At 54.6% G+C, this 10,760-nt stretch overlaps 1 protein-coding gene and 1 long non-coding RNA gene across 2 annotated transcripts; one reads left to right on the top strand and one right to left on the bottom strand.

Moving 5' to 3' along the window:
- Window positions 1-715: 715 nt before the first annotated feature.
- LOC136372218 (uncharacterized) lies at window positions 716-4,316 on the top strand. The gene is made up of 2 exons (XR_010745455.1): window positions 716-885; window positions 932-4,316. It is a non-coding gene; the product is annotated as an uncharacterized lncRNA (long non-coding RNA).
- On the bottom strand, window positions 4,253-10,642 carry CNP (2',3'-cyclic nucleotide 3' phosphodiesterase). The gene is made up of 4 exons (XM_066336725.1): window positions 10,532-10,642; window positions 7,714-8,383; window positions 7,010-7,149; window positions 4,253-6,456 (listed from the first exon to the last, which is right to left on the bottom strand). The coding sequence occupies exons 1-4, from the start codon at window positions 10,532-10,534 to the stop codon at window positions 6,004-6,006; spliced, it is 1,266 nt and encodes a 421-aa protein (XP_066192822.1). The 5' UTR covers window positions 10,535-10,642; the 3' UTR covers window positions 4,253-6,003.
- Between the last annotated feature and the right edge of the window lie 118 nt (window positions 10,643-10,760).

The raw sequence follows: 10,760 nt of genomic DNA, 5'->3' as shown, positions 1-10,760 counted from the left end.
CCAAGGCTCAATCCAGTTCGTACAATCCCATTTCACCTGCAAGCCTGGCTTCTTGGCTTTTTATTTCTTTTTTTCTCCATGGTTCTCCGAGCAAGGCCTGCTTGGGCATTAAACTTCTGTGATCACGTGTGAGCTTACAATTAATTCTGTGTCAGAGAAATGCTGCTGAAAGAGCAGCTTATGTGAGAATTCCCTGTGATGCAGCTGGAATTAAGGGCTTTGTGTTCCCAAGATTGTCCTGTTTAAGGGAATATTGAATTTGCTCTGGGCTGAATTCCTTCACTGTACTTTTTAAAATTAATCCACTTGAATATTTTATATTTGTGCTAAACTTGATTTTGTTAAGCTTGATGTGTGATTTCCTGTTACTGATCCATGATATGGGTGAGTCTTTCAATGCCAAGTGAATTCCAGGCAGGGATTGTGGGTGCTTTGGGATGTGCAGCGCTGAGTTCCTGGTGTGCAGCAGCTGTGTGTTTACTTAACCTGGTTGAATGGTTTTCCCCTGGCAGTGATTTACTCCTCCAAAGCAGCGAGAAAAAGCAAAGTCCAGCTCTGAACTGACAGTCTGTGCTTTCTCTTGTGCAGTGTCAGGACGGGAGCTGGAGGCATGGATCAGCTTCCTGCCTGGAGCCGTGTCCTGATGGGTTTGGTGTGGAGCACTGCTTGTTAGCAGTTAGATTTTCACATAAAAGGTGTTGTTACAGCAGGGTCTTATCTGGAATTCCCCCCTTTTCTCTACAGCATGGACAGCACCTTTTTTTCCAGGTGCCCTGTGGAGCTCCTGTCTGTGGTGGGTCAGGAGCACAGTGCTGTCCAGTCCTGGGAGGTTGTGCTCAGCCTGGCATGTGAGGGGAGCAAGAGGCAGTGGGGCTGTGGCTGGGGGTCCTGGGCTGGTGCTCAGTGAGGGGCAGAGGGGCTGTGGCCAGAGCCCTGGGCTGACCCTGGCTGTGTGGGGCTGATGGAGTTTGCTCAGAGAATTGGTGTTCGTGCACGCTTTGTGCTGAACTGTGCCGAGAGAGAACCTCCCAGTGACTCTGTGTAACACCTGGTTTGCCTTCCTGAAGCAGAACAAACGCTGCAGGGAGCTCACTGCACGAAGTGATCACTGGGAATGCCACGTCTTTGTCTTCCTCCCTCCCGAGGGCCGTGCTGCCCTTCAGCAGGACAGGGGCCGCTCCAGCGGTGACATTGCTGCCGTGGTCCTGCTGTGGTGTTTGGTCAGGATTCTTGACAATCTGCTTTCGTAGAGAGAAAATTTAAGGGCTTAAATTTTAGCACTGCAGAAATAGAGTATTTTACAACTCGTTTGAAACTCAGCTCTCTAAGTGAGCCAGTGCTGAGTAATACTTTCAAAACCCGACTCTCCCACGTTTATTCCGACGTCCTTCACAGGGACAGTGAAGGTGTCAGGGATGGACCCACCCAGGTGCACCTAGAGCAGCTGGGTCCTGGCACTTTCCAGGCTCTGAAATGGTGAATACGTGGGGAACCGAAATACTGGTCTATGCACACTGATGCTTCCCCAGCTTTCCTGGCACTGTAAATCAGTTTTTGAGGCCTGTTTAGTGGCGTTTTGGATCCATGACATCTCGTCCTGTGTGTGTGTGTTGATGTCACTGTACAGTCTGGGCCGTTCTCAGTCTCATGCTGAGCAGAGCCATGTTCTGTGTCTGTCAGTGAGTTTATTCTCATTTTCCCCCTGCCCCAGGGAAATGTGACCAGCTTCTTCCCTTCCTTCTCTCCAAGCTGAGTGAGCTTGTTCCTTGGAGCACAGGAGTGGAATGGCTCTGCTTCTGGGAGAGAAAATGTGTACAGCAGCTATTTATAACGTGTACATGAATGCATGATTTAATGTAGTTAAATATTCCTATGGTGAGTGCCAAGACTTCCTACAGAGCATCGTTACGTGAATCAAGGTGAAGGCAAATGCATAGAACCATGGAATGGATTGGGCTGGCAGGCCTTTAAAGGCTGTCATGCCCAACCCCTTCCCATGGTCAGGGACACCTTCCACTAGCCCAGAGTGCCCTGGGTCCTGTGCAGTCCCTGTTCCCCCCAGCACAGAGCAGGGCTCAGTGGCACCTGGCACCTCAGGGCAGCAGCAGTGTCCAGTGGCACTGTGACCTCCACCGTGTCCCAGCACGGCTGGGGGAGACAAAACTCGGCTTCTTTCCAAAAAATGGACTCAGCTGTGCATTGCTTAGTGTTACCTCCACACATGGTGGTTTCAGGACATCATCCCTGGGTTGTGGTTGGGTGTAGCTACAGGGAAGTAGAGTGCCAGTGCTCCAGCTGCTCGCAGCCTTCCCAGGTGTCCTGCAGCTCCACAGGAGCCACCAGCCCCATGGGACCACCAGCTGCAGCAAATCCCCACAGAGGCCACAAATGAGCATCTTCAAGTGATGCTGTTCTGTGCTGTTTCTAGAAGGACAGAGAGCACATGGAGGTGCAGGAGGTGGTGTTACAGGGGGCTGCCCAAGGCACAAGTGTGGTGGAATGGACATGCTTTGGTGTGACACAGCCTGGGAACTCCTGCCCAGGATCTCCGGGGGGGAATGGCTGGTGCTGTGAGAGCTGCTGCCAACAAGAAGGACCTGGAAAGAGTAGAGCTGCCATGGCCGAGAGCAGGACCAGGCTGGTGTGTCAGGGGGTGTCTTCTACCAGCCAAGGTGGGAGTAGATGCTCTGAACAGCTCAAGAACTGGTGAAGTGGCTGTCAGCTTCTCTGGGAAAGTTGTGAAGAGAAGTGTGTGAGGAGTGTGGCTGTGGGCAGAGCTGGCACGTGAGGGCTCTGCTGTAGGACTGCAGTTTTAGCAGGGAGAACAGGAATTGTGTGGCTGTTAGGCTTTGCCATGGATGTGGTTTTGTCTGGCCATGCTCATAGAATCATGGAATAGTTTGGGTTGGAAAGCTGTGAGGTCCGTTCAGGAAGTTCTGGCCACCCTCTTAAGGCTCCTCATTGCTTTGGCTGCACAGAAACGTACCTGGTTTAGTTTTAATCCTGGGAGTGTTCAATGAGCAGCATCCCCAGTGCTGCTGGCTGTTGTAAACTCAAAAATGCAAGTTGGAAAATGGGAGAGACAAATTGTTCAGGTACAGGAGTATTATCCATGGGGTAGCAGGTACACTCTCTGTACCTGCTGAGATACAGGGTGGATGCTGCTGTGCTGCTGTGGTGTGTCTGACACGGAGGCTGCTGCCAGTCCCTGTCCAGCCACACTGGCCCTGGATCTGCAGCCATCAAACAGCCACCAGGTTGGGCCGTGTGCTGCTTTGCCATTTCCAAACGACTTCTTCAGTTTCAGTAATAACTCCAGATATTCTCTTATTTCCAATGGATGGTTTTCATCCTGTTTAAATTCGTGCCTTGTCCTCTCCCCTCCTCTTCCCTAGGGAACAGGACAACTGTGTGCTGCACGCACCCGTGTCCCCGGGCAGCTGTGTCAGGGCTGTGGAGGGGTAGGTGGCAATAGCTGGTGGCTGTCCCTGCCCTTGGCTGTGTGGGGCCATTCTGGGTCCCTGCATGACTGTGGGAGCTGATGTGAAATGCTTTGGCTTTCCGGGGCAGGGCTCTCCCCACTCCCCCCGTAGTGGATGGGGTTATCCCTTCTTGGAGCAGTGCTGGGCATTTTCCCTTGCCCAGGTCTGAGCTTGGAGGGACAGCTCTGGTATGTTGCTGGGGCTGGGACACTGTGCTCAAGCTGGAGCTCCAGGGCTGGCCCAGGAGGGCAGGATCCATGGGGAGCCTGATGCTGCCTCCAGTGGGAGGAGCAGCCCTGCTGCCATCCCAGCCCTGTCCCCACTGTCCCCTAATGGCTCGTGTGAACAGAGTATGGTGTGAGGTGGCATCCGAGGGGCCACAGGGGGAGCACCCAGAGCCCCACAGTGCACGTGTGTCACAACATCATGGAATAGTCAGGACAAATCCAGGCACCGATGCGAAGCCACTTGGAGAGGAGCTTGTCCCTGCGCTGCCGTATTTATCTGAATTGGAATTCGGAATGTTTACCTCAGTGTACATAGCTCAACCTTTCCCTGGGAGGAAAGGGGAATTGCATGGAGCAATCGCTGTCTCATTGCTTTGCCAAACTCCTCATCCTCTCCCAGCCAGGCTCCGCATCGGTACCAACTGTCCCTCTTGGACCTTTCTAGGATGTGAATGGTAAAAAATGTGAATATTTGTTGTTTACTTCCTTAGCAGAACTCCTGATGCCGTGTTTGTATGGGAAATCAGCCTGAGCAGACCCATATGCAATCGGTTTTACTTTATTATAAACTGTATATGATGTACAAACTAATAAAAACTCAAACAACGACAGTGTCACGGTTGTTCTTGAACAGGCAGATGAAGGAGATATTCCAGCTGTGTATTCCAGTGCTGGAGTGATCTGGGCGCTGGGAGTGTGGGCTCAGCCGGCTCCTGAGCAGGTGCTGGCAAATACCTTGTAGAGCTTTGGTGGAACAAACCCTTGAGGTTCTGCCAGGAGAGGCCCTGGCTGAGCGTTGGGCACTCGGCTGCTGCCACTGCGGAAGCTTGGAGGGGTTTCTCCATGAAGGGTCACAGGTGCTCTGGGTGGGTTTACAGCTCACTATTTCGTGTTATAATGAGAATTTATTCTTCTCCTTCACTTCTGAACAGTAGGAAGTATTTTACTTTCATGGCAGACTGTTTGGTACCAGAAAAGTACAAAAGCTCTCCCTGCTTTTGGCCTCAAATGCTCCTTGCCCCAGCAACATTGGACTCGGGGTGGGCTGTGCCCAGCCCCAGCCCAGCCCACGCCTCAAACACAGTCAGTATTTACAGGGTTAGTGTGGGTTAATGTCACTCTGCTGCTCCCCAGACCCTGAGCCAGAGCAGGAGGTCGAGCTGGGACCTTACCTGGGGCTGTTAGTGGAGCTTTGTGTTAAACAATGCCCAGGAGCCAACGCCCTGCTGGGCCAGGGCCTGGCAGAGCACAAACCCAAGTTTCAATAAAACAGATTTAATGACGGAAGTGCTGGGTCAGTAAGTTCCAGCCAGAGTTTAGGTTCGAGCAGACGTGAGTTACACAGTTACAGTGCCTCCGCTTCCTACACTACGGGGTTACTCCAGCCTAACTCTTAACATTCAAGTGCATTAGAGGAAGGGAGTAAAATCTTGCATGAAGTCCAGTTGTGTACTTCAGACATGATTTTAGTTTCTATCAAATAAGATGGAAAAGACGTTAGTTCATCTCTTCCACTCCCTGCCAAGGCAGGATTGTTCCCTACAGGACACGGGGATGGTGCTTGGTCCAGCCCAGGTGGAGGGAAGTGGCTGGAACCACTTTGCAGGAATTGGCTCCCTGTCCTGATGTTTCACTTGATTTCCCCAAAGTTCATGGTTGGTGTCTTTTAAGACATCAGGTGGCACAGTGCCCTCCTCCTGGCTGTCCCCAGAGCATCTGTGCTGTGAGGGACAGGAGCTGGAATGGAGCCCACTGGGCAGCTGCGGGACTGGCCTGCAATTAGAGCTGTCCTTAGGGCCCAAACCCTTGGTAAGAACAGGACTCCTGACAGGAGTGACCCACGCCTGGGTCTCGCTTGTTCTGACCCTGTAATCAGTTGCCAGAATGGCCAATGTCAGTCCCTGGGTGTGGTAGGGGAGGGACATCCTGCAGTTCCCTTGGCTTCAGACCAGCGACTGACAGGCTTTGGTCAGTGCCAACAGGTAAAGATCAAACGATTGTGGTTCAGAGGGAAGTGATAAAAGCCCCAGAGTTGATCTTTCTCCAAGGAAGAAAACAAGCAGGACACCCCAGTTGGTTCCCTCCAAAACTCGCATTAAAATCCATGACAGTTTCAGTCAGGAGTTGCTTGTTTTCTTCCTTTTCTGAGGCCGAGAACTCCTCAGAGGCTTCACGCTGGGGTGGGCAGGAGGGTTGACTTTAGTAAAGGTAGAATTATTTCTCTTTACACTTTTAAGGTTACAGGAGTTACTTGCCTTTTAAAAACAAACCGAGGAGCTGCCCTGCCTGTGCCCCTAGATGATGGTGCAGGAGGTAAAGGCAGAGCCCCGTTTGTTGGTGCTCTGCGTTGGCACGAGTTTTCCCTTCCCGTAGTATCCCGAGAATATCGCCCTCACATCAATCTTCTTTGACAGAACAAGCATCCACATACCGTTATCATAATACAGCAGTTTGCCTCCTCCGATTTCCCCCACTTGCTCCCCTTTGTTCCCCACCTTTTCCAGCTTCACAAACTCCAGCAGGTCGAGCCCGGTCTGGACGGCTTCGACGCCGTTGGCGCAGCCGAGGGTGATGTGGGCCCGGCTGCCCCGCGGGAGGTTGTCCGTGGGCAGGATCTTGTCGGCGTCCCCAGGCCAGAGCAGCAGCTGCTGCTCGCTCAGCTCGATGCGAGCCCCGACAGTCTTTGTGGTGATGAACAGCGCCGAGATGGAGAGGGTGAAGCCTTTGCCGTAGGCAGCCTTGACGGCCTGGAGGAGAGGGACCCGCACAGTGTTAGTGCCTGTGCGTGGGGATTCACAGTTCTGCACTGGGGTCACTGTCCCCAGGCTCAGGGACGTGGCTGCTCATGGCAGCTCTCGCTGTGACATGGTCAAAATACCCAGAGCAAGGAGAAGGTCAGTGTGCCTGATGTCCCAGCTCCATGGATTCGGAGCTGGTAACGTCTTTGTCCTTCACAAATTCCAATGTTTAACCTGGGCTTATGTGCTCTGAAATAATCAGCTGGGGAATCTAAATACCTCAATTCATCATCGTTCAGCTCAAGCTGTCAGATATTATGCTGGAAGTCACGTGTGATCGGGGAAAGTGGGAGTATTTTGTTTGGAAATATGAAACAATCACCATCTCCACAATTTGGAGTTTTCTCTGCACAGACCACACGGATGTAGTTCCTGTCCCTATATTTGGCCTCTTGGGTCAGAGCAAAGCCCATCCCCAACCCTCTCCCAGGCTCATGGATGCCCTGCTGAGAAGGGAGGGGACGTGGGGGATGTGGGGAGGAGGTGGGACCCCAACACTCACTTCCTGCTGCGCATATTCCTCGGCTCCGGCTGCTTTGCCAAACTCAGTGTATTTTGTGGTGCAGTGCAGGACCCCAGGTGGCCTCTTCACAAAGTAGCTGGTGAGATCTATTTTTATTTTGGGATCTTCAACAGAAGGAACTGCAGATACAGGTAAACAATGTTACTGTCACAAAGTGATCCTTCCCGGTGTCATCCCACGAGCCCTGGTCCCATGTCAGCTCTTCTCCCTACCCAAGCCTTCACATCTCACCTCTGACTGCTGGGGAGCACTGGGTGAGAAACCAAACCCCTCCCTCGTGCCAGGCTCACTGCAGATGGAGCCAAAGAACAGAAGCTCCTCTGCATCATCATGGCTCATCTTAAACCTGATGATGTGAGAGTCCCCTAAGGGATGGGATCGCTCACACTTGCCCATTTCTCTCTCTTTGCCTTTTTCCACCCAACCTGTTGGAACCAGGGGACACCCAGGATCCCATGTCCTGCTGCTGCCACCCAAGCTCGGTGCCCTGTGGGGCCAGAGCTAAACAGACTTGGAAAAACTCTTTATTTTTACTTACAAACCCAACTTTGTCAACTATGAGGACCATGTTAGTAGCTTCAAAAAGCTTTTCTTGTTGACAGCTTTAGATATTGACTTTAGAAGCTGATCAGACTCGTTAACATCAACAGGTAAGAACACGGTAAGACAACATGTATACATACAGTATTTACTCTCCTTTTTGAAGGCTTTGAGACTCCCAAGCTCATCCAAGAACGCCTGGCCAGCCTTCCTCAGGATCTCCGAACTTCTTTTGCTCAAAAACCACCCAAAATACATGGGGAGGAATTCCTTCTCCAAGCTTGGCTTCATCTTCTTCAGCTCTTCCACAGACAGTTTCCATTGGTTCTTGTCCTTTAGCTGGGGACAATCCAAGCGCCACGGGGTTTTGGGCTCAGCAAAGATGACTTTGTACCGGTACTTGTCAGCAATGTCAAAGAGCTGGTCCAGCCGTTCCCGCTCATGGTGAGTGTCATCCAAAACAATGACGCTGATCTCCCGTTTGCAATAGTCAACTAGATCCTCATCCACCTTGGAATACTCTTCGGGAATGGAGCTTCTTATTAATGGTGTTATTTTATAGTGATCAACAGAGATGACCTTGCAGGCATCTTTGTACCGATCGTGGATGGCCTGGGCAAGGGTGGACTTCCCGCTGCCAGGCAGGCCCCGGAGGATGAAAAGGGTTTTGGATTCTTTGAGTGTGGAGATGGTGTCTTCATCATCCAGGAATGGGAAATGCAAACTCTCAGGTCTCTCTTTCGCTGATTGAGTAGACATTTTTCTAAATATTTTAGGCAGGAAAGTGTGACTCTTCTTGGAGAAGCCTCTGTTCTGAAATTGAAGGAAAAAACACTTTGCAGGGCAGGAACCCCAGCGACAATGTGACCCTGCTGGGACCTTTAGTGGAAAGGATGAGGCACAGGGAGCACGTCCCCCACACTCCCTCACTTGGGTGCCCTGCTCAGCTGACACCTCCCACAGCTGCTCTGGCTGGTGGCACAGCAGGCATCCACTGCATCCCACCCAAGGGCTGAAGGTTCAGCCCTGTTCCCCACTCTGGCCTCGGCAGCTGCACTCCTGCCCCACTAAGAAGGGGTTCCTCAGGCACCACGAGCTGCCACAAAGCGCCAGCCCAGGCTGAGCTCCTCATGTGGCACATTTAGTCTGAGCACTTGAACAAACACCTGTGGCTGCAGCTGCGAGGGCAGCGACCCGTGGAGGAGCCCAACGAGAACGGAAAGTCCCAGCAGGTTTAGAACTGCCACACTCCTGTCCCTGTACCTGAATCACAGCCTCTATTCCCCTGGAACAGGCTGTTTCCTAGAGCAGCCCGCAAGGATTACACTCACCCTGTCTCTCAGCTGCACTGAGGATCAGCAGCTGAGCGCCTCGCAGGAGGGAATTTGGGTTCCGCTTGGGAAGAGCAATTGAGATGGCTCCAGGAAAGCCAAACTGCTCCAAGCGGCTGTTAGGCAGAACTCGAAATGAAACCTCGAGTGCCGGAGGAAACGAAACACTCGCGGTTGGCAACAGTGGGCGGGAAATGCCGCCGGCAGCTGGCAGGGGGCTCTCCCTTCCCCCCTGCCAGCAGCTCTGGTAAAGGGAATCCTGGATTAATTCCCAGCAGAGCCTGGGAAAACACGAGATTTATAGGAAACGAGGAATTTCTTCAGCTGTGCAAGTCCTCAATAGCAGCAATGAGGCAGACACTGCTGGGTCAATACATGAACTTTCCATCCCCCACAGCTGTCTGTGACCCACTGGACCTGCTTAAGCCAAAGACCATGGCAGTGATGCCCAAGAAATGAGTTTGCCTTTGATGCAAAAATTGAGAAGTTTTACATGAAACATAACAGCTCAGCCTGAGCCGGAAAAATGTTTTTCCAGTTCGCAGTTTTTAAAAAACACTTTTCAGATGTTTATTTCCCCATCTCTTCATTCCAGAAGGTGCAGATGGGGTTTGGTTCCAAATGCCCTGGGAGCAGGACTCCGCAGTTCCCACGGGCACTGCCTGCCCTTGGTTCAGTTGCAGCTTCACACCCAGACGGGAACAAACCCTGAGAGCAGCAGGGACCTACGGGCTCCCCAGCGACCCCCGTGCTGCCTTCCCCGGGGACTCGGAGCCCAAAGAGCTCACACAGGAGGAAGCCGGTGAGTTCCCTGCAGCGCTGCTCCTTCTCGCAGCACAGGTGCCGCCTTGCCGGGGGTCGCATGGCCGGAGCCGGTGCCGCGGCGGCCCCGCACCGGGCTGTCGCTGTCCCCGCACCGGGCTGTCCCCGCACCGGGCTGTCGCTGTCCCCGCACCGGGCTGTCGCTGTCCCCGCACCGGGCTGTCCCCGCACCGGGCTGTCGCTGTCCCCGCGCCGGGCTGTCCCCGCACCGGGCTGTCCCCGCACCGGGCTGTCCGCGGGCGGGGACCGGGGCCGCTGTTCTGCCGCGGCAGCTGCTGAAGGGACTGAGGCGCTTTTCAGCCCCGTTAACAAAGGAACAATCGCGGCCCCCCCGGACCATTGTTCGCCGCCGGCTCGGGGACAACGGGCGCCTTCACGGGCCGGGCCGGGCGGACAAAGGCTCCGCAGAGCCCGGGGGAGCGGGGTCTAGCCGGACAATCTCCCATTGAGCCGGGCCCGGCCCCCCCGCCGCCCCCACAAAGCTCCCGCTTGTCTCCTGCTCCCCACGGAACAGAGATTCGCGTGGAGAGAGCGATGGCTCCCGGTGCCGGGCTGCCCGTGCCCCGGCAGCCCCCAAGGGTGTCCCGGGACCCCCGAGACGGAGCCACGAGCCCCCGGGGCCGTTCTCGGGGCCCGGCTGTCTCCACGCTCTCCCAGACCCAGCGCCCACGTGTCAGCGACGCCGCCGGCGCTTCCATCCTCCAGGGAATGCATTGGAACCTTCGCCGGGCGGAGCGGCGGCTCCGATCCCGAAGCTAGACCCGATCCCAGTCCCGATCCCAGCCCCGATCCCGCCGGCTCCGCTTACCATGGTGAGGGCAGCGGCTCCGGGGCGGCCGCCGGTGCGGAGCGGCGCGGCGGGGAAGCGGCTCTGGGGCGGGTGCGACCGCGGCTCCTTTCATAGCCCCGGGGCCCGCCCGCCCCCGAGGGCCGGGCCGAACCCTCCCCGGGGCTGGGGGGGCCCCGGGCTCAGCCCCCGCCCCGCCCGGCCGCGGAGGGGCCGGACCCGGGGATGCTGCCGGGACAGTGCGGTGCGG

This window comes from Sylvia atricapilla, chromosome 27 (genome assembly GCF_009819655.1).
Source record: "Sylvia atricapilla isolate bSylAtr1 chromosome 27, bSylAtr1.pri, whole genome shotgun sequence".
In the NCBI taxonomy this organism is placed as follows: domain Eukaryota; kingdom Metazoa; phylum Chordata; class Aves; order Passeriformes; family Sylviidae; genus Sylvia; species Sylvia atricapilla.
This window is presented reverse-complemented; position numbering and strand designations above follow the sequence as displayed.